Source organism: Protopterus annectens, chromosome 7.part0, assembly GCF_019279795.1.
Source record: "Protopterus annectens isolate FY-2018-M chromosome 7.part0, PAN1.0, whole genome shotgun sequence".
Lineage (NCBI taxonomy): Eukaryota > Metazoa > Chordata > Ceratodontiformes > Protopteridae > Protopterus > Protopterus annectens.
The window spans coordinates 731,702,543-731,723,164 of NC_056739.1; the positions used below are offsets into that span (position 1 = coordinate 731,702,543).

Sequence of the window (20,622 nt, forward strand, 5' to 3'; positions counted from 1 at the left end):
ACAAATAAATTTAATTTAGAAGGAAACCAAATTGAAATGTAATGAATAAATACATTTTCAGTGATGTCTTGACACCTCCCACTGGCCAGCAATCTCTTACCTTTTAGGCAAAGAATTGCAAAGATTCATAGCTCTCAACTAATCATGGACAAGTCTCAACAGAATCGGAACAAATCGAGAAATTATAAGGGACACATTTAACAGATTAGTACTATTAATGTGGGCCACTGACAGAATAAGAGAAAAGTAAATTAATATGCATTTTCTGAAGTAAAAAGTCTATAACACTAATTATTATCATTATATTTTATGTGTAATGCACCAGATTTCTCCAAAAGTCATCAGTTTTATTAGGAATTAAGAAGATCAGAGTTAAAATGAGAGTCAAAATCAGGGACAGTTGAGAGCTATGCAAACAGTACACACAAAAAGGCACACATTCCTACTTTCCTTATTATTTGAGGGCTTTTTCTGTAATAGCCTTCCAGGTTTTCTTCATGGACATGGCTATGTGAACCTTCTGAGAAGAGCAGGAAGTTGAATAAGTGTGTGCACAATATTAGGCCTCTGTTCATGCATGGACTGCTAGATTATGATTCCAAGTCAGTCGCTAATACCTCAGGGAATATTCTGAATAGTGTGTTTTGCAGTGGTTGTAGTTAATGCAGGTCTTGCTCAGGCAAGCCTAAGTAATGGGTGTTATGCAGTCAGGCCAAGAGAGCAGGAAAGCAATCCTGGTTTCTTAATCACCTGGGGTGTCAAGCACTTTATGTATGATAAAAGAACCCTGCAAAAACATTGTTTCTGCATTAGCTGGGTATCCAAATAATAACCCATCAGTGGACTGTACCCTTGATTTATTGATAAACTTGTTTATTAACTTGTGCATTCATTAAAGTTTGTATTCAGTGTTAATTGTCCTGCCTCGGTCTGCAGTGAGATTGATGCAGAATGTTATGAAGATGTAAAAGCTTCATAACTGATAAATACATGATGTTTGATGTTACTTCTAGACATTGCAGAAGTTTAAACAGTTTTTAAGGCAACTGTGTCAGATGTGATGGTGTCTAATAACTCAGATGAATTAGTTTCTAAAGGGTAAAAAGCCACAATATTATTCATATCGTATAAAAGCAGGAGTCAAAGAAGCTTTCAGAACATAACATGGGTAAGGAATATACTATACAGACTAATCGCACTGACAGCTAATTCAAACGTAAACAAAAGTAAAATTGAAAGTAAACATCCCAACAGCGATCTGTGATACCTTAGTGACTGCCTACCCCCAAGCTGTTTGCATAATGAAAATAATACTTTATGAGGTCATCATCACATGGTACTGGGGTGTCACCTGTCACTAGTAGGACTGACCTCCATGTTATGAACCTCAGCAGAGTTACCTCAACACTGTCATTACTGCTACCATGCAACCAAGCTTTTAACAGAAGGAAAAAATCATCCATGTCTTCAGCAAGTCATGTAGATTAGAGACTCCTAAAATACATGCATTAAATAGAAAAGCTGTAGTACCTTTAGATGTTTCAGCCGTGGCTGGCTGCCCCGCTGTAGTGCTCACAGGTACAGAAGATGCAGTTGTCCCTGGAGTTGTACTGCTGTCAGTAGATTCAGTTATGGATATAAATGTAGCTTTGGTAGATTCTGTTAAGTTAGAAGAATGGGTTCCTAAAATTGTAATTCCCTCAGTGGTTGGGTCTTCGGATATTAACACTGTTGTTTTTAGCTCGGGAATAGTTGATGCATTTGTTTCAGAACCTGATGTGCCCTCGGTAGGTTTTGTATCTGTGGTTATTTCAGTTGCAGTAGTCAGCAGTGAAACATATGCAGTTTTGTTTATCATTGTGATAGCTTCCCCAGTTTCTGTTGTTGATAAGTATAACATAGTACTCGCAGGTAAAACTGCAGTGTTATTTCCAGAAGGTGTAGGAGTTACATTAATTTCTGAGTTACTTGTCTGAGATGCAGTGGAGCCTGATAACTCAGATGTATATGATGCTAAAGTGAAGAAAGAAAAATATTTCTATTGTGCATTCACACGTATAACATAATTTTCTTTAAAAATTAGAAAAAATGGAGCAGACTATGTGAAAGAAAGCATTTAAAATGAGAAAAGAATGTGAACTTGGAAGGAAGAAAAATTAAAATGTAACAAATAAATAAATATTAAGTGATGTCTAGATGTCTCTCACTGACCGGCAATACCTTATCCCATTAGATAAAGCACAGCAACGACTCATAGCTCTCAACCAATCAGGGACAAATTCAGACATTATTAAGGACATGTTAAAATATTAGTTCTATTAACATGAGGTATTGGCAGAGAAAGATAATAGTGAATTAAAATGCATTTTCTGAAGTAAGAAACGTCTATAACTCTAATTACTGTCATTATTTATTATGGGTAATGTACCATCTTGTCTCAAAAAGCCAACCTGTTTTCTTAGGGCTTAAGAAGAAGTGACCTAAAATGTGAGTCAGAATCAGGGACAGTTGGGGGTATACAAAGAGTACAAACAGTAAACACACACATTCTGGTTGTCATTATTACTTGAGGGTTTTTCTGGAATAGCCTTCAATTTTTTGGTGGAAATGCACGTGAAGGTTCTGAGAAGAGTAGAAAGTCTGAATAAGTGTTTGCAAATTATTAGGCCTCTGTTCATGCATGGAATGCTACATTATGATTCGCACTTAATCCCTAATACCTCAGGGGGTATCCTTAATAGTGTGTTTTGCAGTGGTTGTAGTTAATGCAGGTCTTACTGAGGCAAGCCTAACTAACAGGTGCTATATAGTAAGACCAAGAAAGTAGAAAGGCAATTATGGTTTGTTAATCACTTGGGGTGTCAAGCACTTTATAACAACAACTTGCACCAACATAGTTTCTGCATTTGCTGAGTATCCAGACTGCACCTTGAATTTGTTGATAGACTCGTTCATTAACTTGTCACTCCCTCATTAAAGTATGTGTCCAGTGTTAATTCTACTGCATTGGTATGTAGTGAGACAGATGAAAAATGTAATGAAGATGTTATAGCTTCATCAGTGATAGATTGATGCTGAAAATGTAAATTCCAGAACTTGTATAAGTTTAAACAGTTTTTAAGGCCACTGTGTCAAATGTGATGGACTCTAATAACTTAGATGAAATAGTCTCTAAAGGGGAAAAAACACCATATTCTCCACGCTGTATAAAAGCAGAAGTCAAAGAACCTTTTAGAACAAAACATGGGTAAGGAATATACTATACAGATTGATGGGACACTAACAGCTAATTCAAAAGTAAACAAAAGTATAACTAAAAGTACACATCCCAACTGGGATCTGTGATACCTTAGTGACTGCCTACCCCTTAGCTGTTCATATAATGAAAATAACACTTTATAAAACCATCATTACATGCCCCTTGGGTTTCAGCTCTCACTGTTAGGACTGACCTCCATCTTATAAAGCTCAGCTGAGATACCTTGACACTGTCCTTAACTGATACCATGCCTAACATACAGGGCATTGTCAGATCCCACTCTGATGGACCTCCTGCATATCCGCAAAACAAACACCTCCAGAATTACTCCTTCTAAAGACTTAAACCTTGTCTGTGATATAAATAGGATTTTTCTGGACACACAGATATGTATCCAGAGACTACCCCTTCTCCGGAACAGGCTCATCATCCCTGTGAAGCAGAGTTCCTTCCTATTCCAATTCTATGCAACCTGGATGATTGGATGGGGAACAGGAAATTCATCCCTGGTTTGTCACCTATGTCTCTAATGGACACAGGCAACCTGTAAATGGTTCATCTCCTAGCATCCAGCTTATAAATGTTTCATCTTCCAAACCCCTGCTTACACTTATCAAGGGTATCAGAACTCAACAGTGATTTTGGATGCTTACTTAAGCTTAAAAAGGCCTTTGTAGTTGTTAGCCTAGTAAACATTTAAGAACCTATGAATCAATATACCGTCTAACTGAAGGAAAACATTATCTGTGCTTTCATCAAGACAAGCAGAACTGAGCCAACTAAGAATGCATGCATTAACTAGTAAAGCTGTGTTACCTTTAGAAGTTTCAGCCATAGCTGGATGACCGGAGGTCATGGCCACATTTACAGAAGATGCAGTTGTCTCTGGAGTTGTACTGCTGTCAGTAGATTCAGTTATGGATGTTAATGTGGTTTTGCTAGATTCTGTTACATGAGAAGAATGGGTTTCAAGAAAAGTATTTCCTTCAGTAGTTGATTTTGAAAATATTAATTCAGTTGTAGTCCGTTCTGTAATGGTTGATGCATTTGTTTCAGAACCTGATGTACTCTCATTAGGTTTTGTATTTGTTGTTATTTCAGCTGTAGTAGTCAGCAGTGAGACAGATGCAGCATTGTTCATCAGTGTGGTAGCTTCCCCAGTTTCTGCCATTGTTAAGTACGACATAGTACTCGCAGGTAAAACTGTAGTGTTATTTCCAGAGGGTGTAGGAGGTACATTAATGTCTGAGCTACTTGTCTGAGATGCAGTGGAAACTGATAACTCAGATGTATACGATGCTAAAGTGAAAGAAAAAAACAAAATTATTTGTATTATCTATTCATACGTATAACATAATGTTCTTTAAAAACTAGACGTAAATGGAGCAAGCTGTATGAAAGAAGGAAATGCGATTGCGCAAAGAATGTGAATTTAGAAGGAATCGAAATTAAAATGCAACAACAGATAAATTTTAAGTGATGACTAGACGCCTCCCACTGACCAGTAATACCTTATCCTTTTAGATAAAGAATTGCAAATAGTCATAGCTCTCAACCAGTCACGGACAAATCTAATTTTTCAACAGCACTTTTAAAATATTAGTTCCATTAACATAAGGAATCGGCAAGACAAGATAAAAGTGAATTAAGATGCATTTTCTGAAGTTGTCAGTATTATGTGCAATGCACCATCTTTTCTCAAAAAGTCACCTGTTTTCTTAGGGATTAACAAGGACAGAGCTAAAATGTGAGTCAAAATCATGGCAGTTGAGAGGTATAGAAAGAGTCCAAACAGTGAACACACACAAATTCTGGTTGTTTTTATTACTTGAGGGTTTTTCTAGAATAGCCTTCCATTTTTGGGTGGAAATGGACATGTGAAGGTTCTGCGAAGAGCAGAAAGTCTGAATAAGTGTTTGCAAATTATTAGACCTCTGTTCATGCATAGAATGCTACATTATGATTCTCAGTTAATCCCTAATACCTCAGGGGGTATCCTTAACAGTGTGTTTTGCAGTGGTTGTAGTTAAGGCAGGTCTTACTCAGGCAAGCCTAACTAACAGGTGTTCTACAGTCAGGCCAAGAGGGTAGAAAGGCAATTATGGTTTGTTAATCACATGGGGTGTCAAGCACTTTATGTATGATAAAAGAACTCTGCAACAACATTGTTTCTGCATTAGCTGAGTATCTGGATAATAACCCATCTGTGGACTGCACGCTAGATTTGTTGATACACTCATTCATTAACTGGTCATACCCTCATTAAAGTGTGTATCCAGTGTTAATTCTCCTGCCTCAGTCTGCAGTGAGATAGATGCAGAATGTTATAAAGATGTCATAGCTTCATCAGTGGTAAATAGATGCTGTTTGGTGTTACTTCCAGAAATTATAGAAGTTTAAACAGTTTTAAGGCCATTGTATCAGATGTTATGGAGTCTAATAACTTAGATAAATTAGTGTCTAAAGGGTAAAAAGCCAAAATATTTTTCATGTTGCATAAAAGCAGGAATCAAAGAACCTTTCAGAACATAACATGGCTAATGTGTTAGACAGAATGATGGTGCACTAAAAGTGAATTTAAAAGTAAACAAAAGTAAAACTGAAAGTACACATCCCAACAGGGATCTGTGATACATTACTGACTGCCTCTCCATAACCTGTTCATATAATGAAAATAACACTTATAAAACCATCATTACAAGTCCCCTGTGCTTCACCTGTCACTAGTAGGACTGACCTCCATCTTATAAAGCTCAGCTGTGATAACCCGACACTGTCCTTAACTTGTAAATTGCAACCAACCCTTTAACTGAAGGAAAACATCCTCTGTGCTTTGACCAAGTCAAGCAGAATTGAGCCTATTAAAAACACATGCATTAACTGGTAAAGCCGTGGTACCTTTAGAAGTTTCAGCCATAGCTGGATGACCAGAGGTCATGGCCACATTTACAGAAGATGCAGTTGTCCCTGGAGTTGTACTGCTGTCAGTAGATTCAGTTATGGATGTTAATGTGGTTTTGCTAGATTCTGTTACATGAGAAGAATGGGTTTCAAGAAAAGTATTTCCTTCAGTAGTTGATTTTGCAAATGTTAATTCAGTTGTAGTCCGTTCTGTAATGGTTGATGCATTTGTTTCAGAACCTGATGTACCCTCGTTAGGTTTTGTATTTGTTGTTATTTCAGCTGTAGTAGTCAGCAGTGAGACAGATGCAGCATTGTTCATCAGTGTGGTAGCTTCCCCAGTTTCTGCTGTTGTTAAGTATGACATAGTACTCGCAGGTAAAACTGTAGTGTTATTTCCAGAGGGTGTAGGAGTTACATTAATTTCTGAGCTACTTGTCTGAGATGCAGTGGAAACTGATAACTCAGATGTATACGATGCTAAAGTGAAAGAAAAAAACAAAATTATTTGTATTATCTATTCATACGTATAACATAATGTTCTTTAAAAACTAGACGTAAATGGAGCAAGCTATATGAAAGAAGGCAATGCGATTGCGCAAAGAATGTGAATTTGGAAGGAATCAAAATTAAAATGCAACAATAGATAAATTTTAAGTGATGACTAGACGCCTCCCACTGACCAGTAATACCTTATCCTTTTAGATAAAGAATTGCAAATAGTCATAGCTCTCAACCAGTCACGGACAAATCTAATTTTTCAACAGCACATTTAAAATATTAGTTCCATTAACATAAGGAATTGGCAAGACAAGATAAAAGTGAATTAAGATGCATTTTCTGAAGTTGTCATTATTATGTGCAATGCACCATCTTTTCTCAAAAAGTCACCTGTTTTCTTAGGGATTAAGAAGGACAGAGCTAAAATGTGAGTCAAAATCACGGCAGTTGAGAGGTATAGAAAGAGTTCAAACAGTGAACACACACAAATTCTGGTTGTTTTTATTACTTGAGGGTTTTTCTAGAATAGCCTTCCATTTTTGGGTGGAAATGGACATGTGAAGGTTCTGCGAAGAGCAGAAAGTCTGAATAAGTGTTTGCAAATTATTAGACCTCGGTTCATGCATAGAATGCTACATTATGATTCTCAGTACATTATGATTCTCAGTTAATCCCTAATACCTCAAGGGGTATCCTTAACAGTGTGTTTTGCAGTGGTTGTAGTTAAGGCAGGTCTTACTCAGGCAAGCCTAACTAACAGGTGTTCTACAGTCAGGCCAAGAGGGTAGAAAGGCAATTATGGTTTGTTAATCACATGGGGTGTCAAGCACTTTATGTATGATAAAAGAAATATGCAACAACATTGTTTCTGCATTAGCTGAGTATCTGGATAATAACCCATCTGTGGACTGCACCCTGGATTTATTGATACACTCGTTCATTACCCTCATTAAAGTGTGTATCCAGTGTTAATTCTCCTGCCTCAGTCTGCAGTGAGATAGATGCAGAATGTTATGAAGATGTCATAGCTTCATCAGTGCTAAATAGATGCTGTTTGGTGTTATTATAGAAGTTGAAACAGTTTTAAGGCCATTGTATAAGATGTTATGGAGTCTAATAACTTAGATAAATTAGTGTCTAAAGGGTAAAAAGCCAAAATATTTTTCATGTTGCATAAAAGCAGGAATCAAAGAACCTTTCAGAACATAACATGGCTAATATGTTAGACAGAATGATGGTGCACTAAAAGTGAATTTAAAAGTAAACAAAAGTAAAACTGAAAGTACACATCCCAACAGGGATCTGTGATACATTACTGACTGCCTCTCCATAACCTGTTCATATAATGAAAATAACACTTATAAAACCATCATTACAAGTCCCTTGTGCTTCACCTGTCACTAGTAGGACTGACCTCCATCTTATAAAGCTCAGCTGTGATAACCCGACACTGTCCTTAACTGGTAAATTGCAACCAACCCTTTAACTGAAGGAAAACATCTTCTGTGCTTTGACCAAGTCAAGCAGAATTGAGCCTATTAAAAACACATGCATTAACTGGTAAAGCCGTGGTACCTTTAGAAGTTTCACCTACAGCTGGATGACCGGAGGTCATGGCCACATTTACAGAAGATGCAGTTGTCCCTGGAGTTGTACTGCTGTCAGTAGATTCAGTTATGGATGTTAATGTGGTTTTGCTAGATTCTGTTACATGAGAAGAATGGGTTTCAAGAAAAGTATTTCCTTCAGTAGTTGATTTTGCAAATGTTAATTCAGTTGTAGTCCGTTCTGTAATGGTTGATGCATTTGTTTCAGAACCTGATGTACCCTCGGTAGGTTTTGTATCCATTGTTGTTTCAGCTGTAGTAGTCAGCAGTGAAACAAATGTAGTTTTGTTTATCAGTGTGATAACTTCCCCAGTTTCTGTTGTTGATAAGTATGACATAGAACTTGCAGGTAAAACTGTAGTGTTATTTCCAGAAGGTGTAGGAGTTACATTAATTTCTGAGTTACTTGTCTGAGATGCAGTGGAGCCTGATAACTCAGATGTATATAATGCTAAAGTGAAAAAAGAAAAAAATATTTATGTTGAGCATTTACATGTATAGCACAATTTTCTTTAAAATTTAGAAAAAAATGGAGCAGATTACATGAAATAAAGCACTGCAGGTGCACAAAGATAGTTAATTTAGAAGGAATCAAAATTGAATAAATAAATACATTTTCAGTGATGTTTTGACATCTCCCACTGACCAACAATCCCTTACCATTTAGGTAAAGAATTGCAAAGATTCATAGCTCTCAGCTAATCAGGGACAAGTCTCAACAGAATCAGGGCAAATCCAGAAATTTATCAGGGACACTTTTAAAATATTAGTTCTATTAACATGAGACATTGGCAGAATAAGACAAAAGTGAATTAATATGCATTTTCTGAAGTAAAAAAAAGTCTGTAATTCTAATTATTGTCATTATTTATTAAGTGTAATGCACCATTGTCTCTCCAAAAGTCACATGTTTTATTAGGGATTAAGAAAGACAGAGCTAAAATGTAAGTGAAAATCAGGGACAGCTGTGAGGAATGCAAACAGTGCAAAGGCACACATTTTGGTTGTCGTTATTACTTGAGGGTTTTTTCTGGAATAGGCTTCCAGTATTTTTTTTTTTTTTTCAGAGTACATGGCTATATGAACCTTCTGAGAAGAGACATGGCTTTGTGAAGATTCTAAGATGAGTAGAAAGTCTGAATATACGTTTTCAAATTGTTAGGCCTCTGTTTATGCATTGAATGTTTTTTTTGTTTTTTTTTAACATTTGTAAACCAGGAAAGTCCAACTTGGAACAAAGCCAATTTTCAGTGGAGGCTCTGAGAGAAATGCTCCAAACACATCTTTGTAATGTGGGAGGAAACTGGACTATCTGGAGAAAACCCACACGAATGCAGGGAGGACATGCAGACTCCACACAGAAGCCACCCCAGCTGAGAATCGAACCAGAGAACCTCTTGCTGTGAGGCAACAACACTACCGCTGCATCACCGCGCTGTCCATTTTACATTATGAGTCCCATTAAATCCCTAATACCTCAGGGAACATCCTGAATAGTGTGTTTGCAGTGGTTGTAGTTAATTCAGGTTTTACAGAGGCATTCCTTAATAATGGGCATCACACAGTCAGGCCAAGAGAACAGGAAAACAAACATCATGGTTTTTAAATCATCTGAGAAAGCAAGTATGTCATCTATTACCAGTTGTGATGATGCTGAATGTCATAATAGCATACTTTCTGCAAAAGCTGAGCATCTGGATTATAACCCAACTGTAGTGAGGGATGTGAATTTGTTGATGAACATGTTTATGAACATGATATGCCCTTACTAAAGTCTGTGTACAGTTTTGTTTCACCTGATGTGGTGCCAAGTGAAACAGATATAGAATTAAGATGTTATTTTATCAAGATGTTATTGATTCACCAGTTTCTTCTGTTGTTGTTAGATATGACAAAATAGATGCTGAACAAATAGTGTTACTTCATGAAATGATGATGCTTTTAACAGTTTTTGAAGTAATTTTCCCAGACTGATGGAGTCTGATAAACTTATTACTCACTAAAGTACAAGTGACCATAGTATTACTTATGTTGTATAATAACATGTGTCCATGTGCTTTTGAGAAATTAACATATGTAAGGAATATACTATACAACATTTTAACAAATAGAAAACTAATTCAAAACTAAAAAAAGTAAAATGTAAGGTACTTTTCCATTAAACCCCTACCACGTCTTTGCACTGCTGGCACTGCTGTGGTTTGCCAGTATTTTGCCAGAATCTACTCATTCATTCAGGACTAACAACTGTTTAATGTTAAAAGAAGTACATAGATAGATTATGACTGTAGCTTCTTTGTAATGTCTGCACACCAGATAACATAATTCAGTAGTGTTTTACTCTTTCACCGCTGGAGGATACTGCATTTCCATAGCATGTGCTTCATTTTTACTATCACTAGCCTTTCCATTTTCATTTGCTTCTGTTAATGTTGTGGGTTTCTACACAAAACTTTCCTTGTGTTAAGCAATCCATCTATCTGCTCATTCACCATCTCTTTGGGATACTGTCTTTCAATACAGATGCCAGACCAGGCAATAACAGACAGTAGACTGACAGCTGAAGGCAACAACTTAAACAATGACAAATTATTTTTAGGCAAGACTTACCAAAATGTAGACCCTGAGTGAGATGAAGAAGTGGTGGAATTAGTAATAATCAACAAAGACATTTTAAAACCCTACAATTTTTACTGAGGCAAACGTAAATGAAAATGTTGGTCACTATAATAACAAAGCGCTGGTAGCAGTGAAACAATAGCATAAATCACTTCACCATGCAATAGTTAAACATTTATTCCCTTGGCACCCTGGTTGCTGCCTTCCAAAGAGTCTAAAACACAGATACACGGCTCTGTAAATACAGGAAGTTCATCTTTAATCAGCAATGAAAATCTTCCAGTTACATTGTAAAGGGGATACTACTAACCAGGTAAGAACTAGCTGTACAAATAGGGGCGAGCACAACTACTCATAACAAGGAAGCACAAGTAGAAATTGTTTTGTACATGTCAACTGGTTAGGTATGTACTTGTCACACAGAAACTGAAAAACCCGCAAAACAGAAATTGAAAAACCATCAAAACAGAAACTGAAATGTCGGCAAAATAGAGCAACGTGAAGACGGGGTATGGGTTTAATGGAAAAGTACCAAATGTAAAGTAGAAATCCCAGCAAAGATTTGACATACCCAACTGACTGCCTATCCCTGGCCCATTCAAATCGCTGGATCATCGAAGGTTACTAGGCTAATGACCCTTGCAGGACTTTTTAACCCTAGCCTTGCTTCCCATAAATGTTAGGCAGGTTTTGGTCCCTTAGGTTTTTGTGGGGGTATATATATCTTAGGATGAGTGGTTCAGCAATTACAAGATGCTAAGTAGAAGCAGTAAAGGTATGTCCATCACTCATCATATTCCAAAAGGGCTACGAATATATACTAACCTCTCAGTGTTCACTGCAAGGGTCTGACTTGGGAAGAATTTCTGAATAATAGTATTAAGGTGATTCTATCACATTTCTGTAGAACATTATAAGGTACTAACTTACCTTTCTAATTCTGTAACTGATTGGCTAGAAGATAACTGGTCTATGGTATGTTGGGTTTCCTACAACCCATGGAAGCAGCAACATTTCAAACAGAAAAAAAAAAAAAAACAGGTACACCTAACTGAAATCACCTGATCACATGCACCTGTTTTTTTTTCATGTAAGACTCACAGTACACTGGGAATTTCCCCTTTACTCAGTGTAGTGCAATCTCATAGTTGATATATATGATTAGCAGGGGCAGTAGGGGTGCAGGGAGCTTTCCCCTAGACAAAAAGTAGATTTATTTTTCTAATCACTTTGATACTTCCTTTGATGCTTCAATTATCTGTCATAGACTCAAGTAAATCTACATCCCAGCTAATGAACTTTGTATTTAACAGTGACAGCACTTCCTAAAGTAAGCCCAAGTTATAGGCATTACACAACCATGCCAAGACAGTGCGAAGGCAACTGTCCAAAACCAAACCTGAGTGACTGAGATAATTCAGACTGCAGCTCTCTAATACATATATATGTTTTTTTCTGTTCCACTCTTGCATTTGAGATAATTTTTTTCTGTGTGTTTTTAATGCCTTACTAAACAATAATTCGCCACTGCTTGATCTTAATATTAAAAAGAGCCAATGAAAGCCGAGAACCTTAGCACAGAAATAAATAGAACTTGCTGGAGGGACAGGTTCATAACCCAGAGGCTCCCTTCGCTCTGGAATAGAATTCCAGTTCATGTGAGGCAGAGCACCTCACTGAATCTCTTCAAGAAGAATCTCGATAAGTGGATGGGGAATCGTAGGTTTGTCCCAGGGATTACTCCCGTGTCACTATTAGACAGAGGCACAGTAAACTAAACCTTAAAAAGGGCACAGTATACTCAAATCAAGGGGTGGCGTAAGCCATACAGAATCGTCTAGGCTTATAATTGCCCCAAGGCAGATAGCCTAGTATGAACCTATGAACCTATGAATAGTTCCGCTAAAGTCAAAACGTTAAGATATTTCCGTGACATACAACCAACCCTTTTAATACAAAGTCTTCATTTTATTAAATTTTGGTATGTATCTTCATAGAGTTCAGTTTTTCAATATGTATCTGGCCCTCTTTTTATTCAAAATATGTTAGCATCTTGTAGCAAATATGGAGGCTCCTATTTTTTTTTTTGTGAGAAGCTGAAAGGAAGACAGACCACTATTGTGTACTGTGTTAAAAAATAATGGTACACTACTCAAGTGATCTTTTATAGCACTGTATTTTATGTTTTCTTGTTCTCTGGTTCTGATCACACAAAAATGATTTTCAAGTCTAAAATAACTAGCAGTTACTTTGAATACCATGTTTGTAATTCTACGAATAAAAATATAGAGATTAATACTGGGAACTGGATTTACTACACGTCAGCAAGTCAAATGGCATCAAAAATATTCAGTCTAAGGATCTAAACCTCTTCTGCAGCATCAACAAAACCGTTTTGGAGGTACAGGTATATCTCACAGAGGATACTGCTGCTGTGGAACATACTTCACAACCACATAAAGCAAAATTCATCCCTGTATATTTTTAAGCACAACTTAGCTCTATGGATGGGAAACAGAAAATGTACTCCTCAGACTGCCCTTGTACTACTAATAGGTAAAGGCAGCTCTTAAATGCTTTAGCCCATGCATGGGTCCCCTCGAATTATCTGTGGTATGATCCCATTCTCATTAGGGGTAATATGTAATTACTGACCATGGGATGGGTAAGGCCACTCTCTACTCAGATGGGGTAGTATATTTCAAGCAGAAGAAGAGATTGGCTGGCTTAAAATGGCCCAAAAGGACAGCTAGCCTAGCACTTACTTATGAACCTATGAACATTTAAGACTTTGTCTTGTGAGAAACATCTTTGCAAAATTGCTGATTCTGCACTGGTAACCCCCTTTCTCACAGATGATAAATTCAGATGATTTAGGGGAAATGTCTGAAAATAGCATGAGCTCATTTTCTGGCTAAATTCTTTCCATTAATCTATAAATCACTTGAACAACCAAGTGACTAAGAGCGGTGTATGTCAATAACATCTATCAGTGTTTCCTTATGTTGTCACTTTTATCCCTAGCCATAAAACTACATTCTCTAACAAGATATATTGTGTTTACATCTATCGATAAATATTGTATATGCCATGATGGCTTTGAGATTTGTATTCATGCTGTGTATTTTCTGCCCGCAGTTGGGTGGGCATTCGAAAGACATGCGTACATGGGCATGCCTTTGTTGAAGGTTGAACGCTGAGCTGGCAACTCAGCGTTTGTAAAACTCTACTGCCATCACTAGCGGACCGGAGTTCCACTGTGGCAACCCCTAACTGGGAAAAAGCTGAAAGACAAACAACATTCATGCTGTGTATTTTATGTGACACCATTTGTTTACTTTTCTATACTAGGAACTACAGAGCTTAAAGATTATTCATTCTTTTTTCAGAGCTTAAATATTATCCATTTTTTTAATGTTTGTAAGTTGTTGTATAATCACCTCTCCAGTGGGTTTCTGTTGAAAATGTAAGAAATGCAACTGAGATTCTCAAGGTAGTGACCTGAATTATGTGGAAAGGAGGCTGGATATACAAAGTCCGAAACTAAGGTGACAGTGTATTCCCATTACTCTGAGGTATGTGAAATCAGAGCAAGCATTTACATCCCTTGATTCATACAGAATATGGGTCTACCTCGACTCAGTGAATACAATATGCCTAATCATGCAATAACTGAATATATGTATCCTGCATTCGACCAAGTGTGACACCAGAAACAGCATTCAATGAATACAATATGCCTAATGATGTAATGAATATATATGTATATCTGGGAACACTTTATCATCCAGAAATTCTGAAATATTGAATTTCAGAATCCCAAGATTATAAAGCCAATAGCTCCAAATACCGAAACCCCAGAAGCACGAATTTCAAAATCGTAATTTCGAGACCTCATTTTTCTGAAAGTGCATTTATTCGAAAATGCACTTTCGCGAAAAACAGTATCAATGAAAACCAACCGAGGCTGTTGTTGTAGATTACAGCACAGTGGGGATAAGGAAATATTCCCTTTTCTACAGTGAAAATGTCTACAGGTACAGCTGCTGCAGGGCCAAACCAAATCAGAATCCAATACACAAACGGCCAGCACCAAGATGTAATAAGCACAAAAAACAGAAATAGATGTAAAATATTTATTATTCCCAGACAGGTTTTGGCAAACCTGCCTTCTTCAGTGGGATATATGACAAAAACCCATATAATCATACCATTTAAATAGTACAAACTCTCCAATGAAAAGTCAGCCTCACATATTAAGTAATTTCCTATAGCAATTATTAACATATTTACCTAGAAAGTAAACAGATAATAATAAATGCCATCATCTTGTAGACTATAAATCACAAATTTTATAATTTTTATAAGTGATCATTGAGCCCTGGTGAAAAAAGACCCCTCCCCCCAATTTTATAATCCAATATTTCTCTTTTCTATTCAGAATTGAATGCCAACCCTGTCTATTACTTCTGTTGCCAAGAATCCTATCTATAATCATAAAGTAAATATTCCCTTTTCCCCACTTTAATGCAATCTCAGAGTTAGAATATATAAGTAGTGGGGGGTGCAGCCCCCACATGAAGGGTACAAGGTGCCCCCCCTACATAAATGTGTTTACTGTGCTTTTTTGGGGGGTGGTTAGTTGATAATGTTTTTCAAAAACAGGGTCACGAAATTACATTTTGAAGAAACATAATTTCATTGATTCAATGTAGACCTATATATATATATATATATATATATATATATATATATATATATATATATATATATATATATATATATATATATAGTTCCCTATCAGAAGCCTGAAACACTATAAGACTGAAAATCAAAATACTGAAACCAAAAGCCTGAAAATTCAAAATCCCGAAAACCCAAAATACTGAAACTCAAAATCCTGAAAACACAAATAATGCTAATATGTCACTATAAAAACACTAATATCTACCAACTGACCCTGACCCTAACCCTAACCCTAAGGTCCGTCACTATCGCACACTCACCTGACCAGCGCCCTAACCCTAACTCACTTAAACCGCCCCTAACCCCAATATTTGTCACTATTGCATACATGCCTAACCTGCGCCCTAACCCTAACTCACTTAAACCGCCCCTAACCCTAACATAAAACCAACCGCACACTTACCTGAACCCAACGCATGACCCAACACCACAGGGCTAACAATAGCAAAGCCACAATGACGTCAGTATGTCCATTTTATGTTTTCAGGATTTTGAGTTTCAGTATTTTGGGTTTTCGGGATTTTGAATTTTCAGGCTTTTGGTTTCAGTATTTTGATTTTCAGTCTTATAGTGTTTCAGGCTTCTGATAGGGAACCATATATATATATATATATATATATATATATATATATATATATGTGTGTGTGTGTGTATACACATACACACATATATATTCATTACATCATTAGGCATATTGTATTTATCAAATCTGTTTCTGGTGTCAAAATTGGTCAAATGCAGGATACATATTTATTTTATTTAACATTTGTTGACTGGGAAAGTCTGACTAGGACAGAGCCTATTTTTAGCAGAGGCCTGGGGAGAAACACTCCAGATGCATGTCTTTAGAATGTGGGAGGAAACTGGAGTACCCAGAGGAAACCCACACGAACACAGGGAGAACATGCAAACTCCGCACAGAAGGTACCCCCACTGAGATTCGAACCAGAGCACCTCCTGCTGTGAGGCGACAACGTTAAACAGTGCACCACTGTGCCGCCCAATGTATATTTACATATATTCAGTAATTGCATGATTAGGCATACTGTATTCATTGAACACTGTTTCTGGTGTCACACTTGGTCGAATGCAGGATACATATATTCAGTTATTGCATGATTAGGCATATTGTATTCAATGAAAGCTGTTTCTGGTGTCACACTTAGTTGAATGCAGGATACATATATTCAGTTATTGCATGATTAGGCATACTGTATTCATTGAACGCTGTTTCTGGTGTCACACTTGGTCGAATGCAGGATACATATATTCAGTTATTGCATGATTAGGCATATTGTATTCAATGAAAGCTGTTTCTGGTGTCACACTTAGTTGAATGCAGGATACATATATTCAGTTATTGCATGATTAGGCATACTGTATTCATTGAACGCTGTTTCTGGTGTCACACTTGGTTGTATGCAGGATACATATATTCAGTTATTGCATGATTAGGCATATTGCATTCACTAAACTCTGTTTCTAGTGTCACACTTGGTCGAATGCAGGATACATATATTCAGTTATTGCATGATTAGGCATATTGTATTCAATGAAAGCTGTTTCTGGTGTCACACAGTTGAATGCAGGATACATATATTCAGTTATTGCATGATTAGGCATATTGTATTCAATGAAAGCTGTTTCTGGTGTCACACTTGGTTGTATGCAGGATACATATATTCAGTTATTGTATGATTAGGCATATTGCATTCACTAAACTCTGTTTCTAGTGTCACACTTGGTTGTATGCAGGATACATATATTCAGTTATTGCATGATTAGGCATATTGTATTCAATGAAAGCTGTTTCTGGTGTCACACTTGGTTGTATGCAGGATACATATATTCAGTTATTGCATGATTAGGCATATTGTATTCAATGAAAGCTGTTTCTGGTGTCACGCAGTTGAATGCAGGATACATATATTCAGTTATTGCATGATTAGGCGTATTGTATTCAATGAAAGCTGTTTCTGGTGTCACACTTGGTTGTATGCAGGATACATATATTCAGTTATTGCATGATTAGGCATACTGTATTCATTGAACGCTGTTTCTGGTGTCACACTTGGTTGTATGCAGGATACATATATTCAGTTATTGCATGATTAGGCATATTGCATTCACTAAACTCTGTTTCTAGTGTCACACTTGGTCGAATGCAGGATACATATATTCAGTTATTGCATGATTAGGCATATTGTATTCAATGAAAGCTGTTTCTGGTGTCACACAGTTGAATGCAGGATACATATATTCAGTTATTGCATGATTAGGCATATTGTATTCAATGAAAGCTGTTTCTGGTGTCACACTTGGTTGTATGCAGGATACATATATTCAGTTATTGTATGATTAGGCATATTGCATTCACTAAACTCTGATTCTAGTGTCACACTTGGTTGTATGCAGGATACATATATTCAGTTATTGCATGATTAGGCATATTGTATTCAATGAAAGCTGTTTCTGGTGTCACACTTGGTTGTATGCAGGATACATATATTCAGTTATTGCATGATTAGGCATATTGTATTCAATGAAAGCTGTTTCTGGTGTCACACAGTTGAATGCAGGATACATATATTCAGTTATTGCATGATTAGGCATATTGTATTCAATGAAAGCTGTTTCTGGTGTCACACTTGGTTGTATGCAGGATACATATATTCAGTTATTGCATGATTAGGCATATTGCATTCACTAAACTCAGTTTCTAGTGTCACACTTGGTTGTATGCAGGATACATATATTCAGTTATTGCATGATTAGGCATATTGTATTCAATGAAAGCTGTTTCTGGTGTCACACTTGGTTGTATGCAGGATACATATATTCAGTTATTGCATGATTAGGCATATTGTATTCAATGAAAGCTGTTTCTGGTGTCACACTTGGTTGTATGCAGGATACATATATTCAGTTATTGCATGATTAGGCATATTGTATGCAATGAAAGCTGTTTCTGGTGTCACACTTGGTTGAATGCAGGATGTGTCAAGTGGAGGAAGAATCAAATACTGGTTTTCAAATGTAGGTAAGTTGGACTGGGTAATAGCACCAAAACTTTTGTATATAATAAATGTTTTGGCTTTGGGGCTGTGTGTGTGTGTGTGTGTGTGTGTGTGTGTGTGTGTGTGTGTGTGTGTGTGTGTGTGTGTGTGTGTGTGTGTGAAAGCCTTTGCAGGTTAGGGTTAGATTAAGAGAAAGAGAAGGGGACAGCTTTAGTGTTATGCTTGTCTGCGTATGTGGGAGTGCTCGCAAATTAATATTAGAGTAAGTGCTAGAGAAGGGGATAGCTGTAGAGTTTTGTGTGTGTGTGTGTGTGTGTGTGTGTGTGTGTGTGTGTGTGTGTGTGTGTGTGTGTGTACTTCACATATGTCTGTGAGTCTTGGTTAGTGGTAATCTTAGGCCAAAGGTGCTTAATGACCTAACATTTAGGGTTGAGATTAGAAGAAGGGATAAGGTTAAGATTAGGGTTAGTAATGTGGCACTAGGGGACAGCATTAGGAGTAAGGCAATGTGTGTGAGAGTTTGTGGGTGAACGTTAGAGTAAAGGTAGGGAAGGGGATAGATTGTGTTCTTTGTGTGTGTATGTGTGTGTGTGTGTGTGTGTGTGTGTGTGTGTGTGTGTGTGTGTGTGTGTGTGTGTGTGTGTGTTTGCATGCATGCATTCGTGTGGCTTCCTAATGATTCATTAAGTTCCTGCTGGATGAGGATTCACTTAACGAGTTTAAGTCACTGATGTTGAGCTCCCTGACTGTTCTCTTGCATAAAAAAATCACTGGCTGTGCAGTTTTGCCACTGAACAGTCTAGGTGAGCTAAGATATTACTGCATGAATTTCTCTAGTTTTTGCTAAATTTTTCAAAATTAGCTGTGAATGCATCTGGTAAAATAGACTAGAGAACTGTTACAACAAGTATGTTCATCAGTAAAGTGATTTATTTATTCTTTGCTCAGTTTAGAAGTTAGGAATGAATTAATTAATTCAATACTTCTTACCTGTTGACTCAGCAGCAGTTAAAGCACCGATAGTGATGATGTAGAACACTATAAATTAAAGAAAAGGTTAATTAACTGCATGCATTTAAAAAAAATAAGTATGTCATTGATGCATTCTTTTTTTCAGATGTTTATTTTTCTTATGCTAGCAGCATGAAATGTTCTCAGACCAGATTTTGTTTCTGAGGACTACATCAATAACACAACACTTTTTTTGTTACTTAAGACATTTATTTGAACTCTTGTGTATATAAACAGATAATGGCAATTGTGCGACAGTAAAAATAAAGGAAATAAGAAAGTGAAGTTGAGTACTGAAAGAGAAAATTGTAAAAAGTGGAAAAAATTAAGGGATGACTATTTATAAACATCATAGAGAGAGAGAGAGAGAGAGAGATGAAGGGTTAAGTATTAGCAGAACCTTTAATTTTGTTACAGCTCTGGAAGAATAAGGTGTCTTTACAGTATTATGACAACAGCGTTAAGATGGAGCTCGCAGGTGGAGGATGAAGCTGATCACGGCTACTTTCAGATACATTATAAAGGATTATTTGCAGGTTAACAGTGCACCCAAGATGCATCACTGTGGTATATTGCAAAAGTTAAATGGTGCAGTTTGGATGGGACCTTTGTCAAAAGTTCGCTTTTAACCAGGTAAGATGTCATGGTTCCCCTTCACAAGATCAAATGAATGGAAGCTCGAAATGCAGAAGCTCGAGACCAGAATCTCGAACTTCCACTCACTCAAAATTGTGAATGGGAAGTTTCGGGTTAGAAAAAAAAGAGTTCAGTTACCTTTTTGCAGGGGGCTAGGTCCCCCTGCACCCTTCCAGCTGTCATCTAAGAGCTGTGTGACCACACTATAGCGGAGGACTGGGAAATCTTCCGTTTTGCACTTATGCATATAGTGCTGAATGGGAGATTTCCCTTTCCTTCGCTGTAGTGCAATCTCGGAGTAGGAATATTTAAGTAGAGGGGGTGA

General features: G+C 37.0%; 1 protein-coding gene across 1 annotated transcript in view; it reads right to left on the minus strand.

The window, feature by feature from the left end:
- Positions 1-1,297: 1,297 nt before the first annotated feature.
- LOC122806654 (mucin-5AC-like) overlaps positions 1,298-20,622 on the minus strand; it is a 29,915-nt gene continuing 10,590 nt past the window's right edge. Inside the window, exons 3-6 of the mRNA XM_044077255.1 lie at positions 19,641-19,688; positions 6,158-6,640; positions 4,076-4,558; positions 1,298-2,013 (exon numbers count right to left, since the gene is read on the minus strand). Coding sequence (XP_043933190.1) covers positions 1,439-2,013; positions 4,076-4,558; positions 6,158-6,640; positions 19,641-19,688 — 1,589 coding nt within the window. The 3' untranslated portion in view covers positions 1,298-1,438. The remainder of the gene's footprint in view (positions 2,014-4,075; positions 4,559-6,157; positions 6,641-19,640; positions 19,689-20,622) is intronic.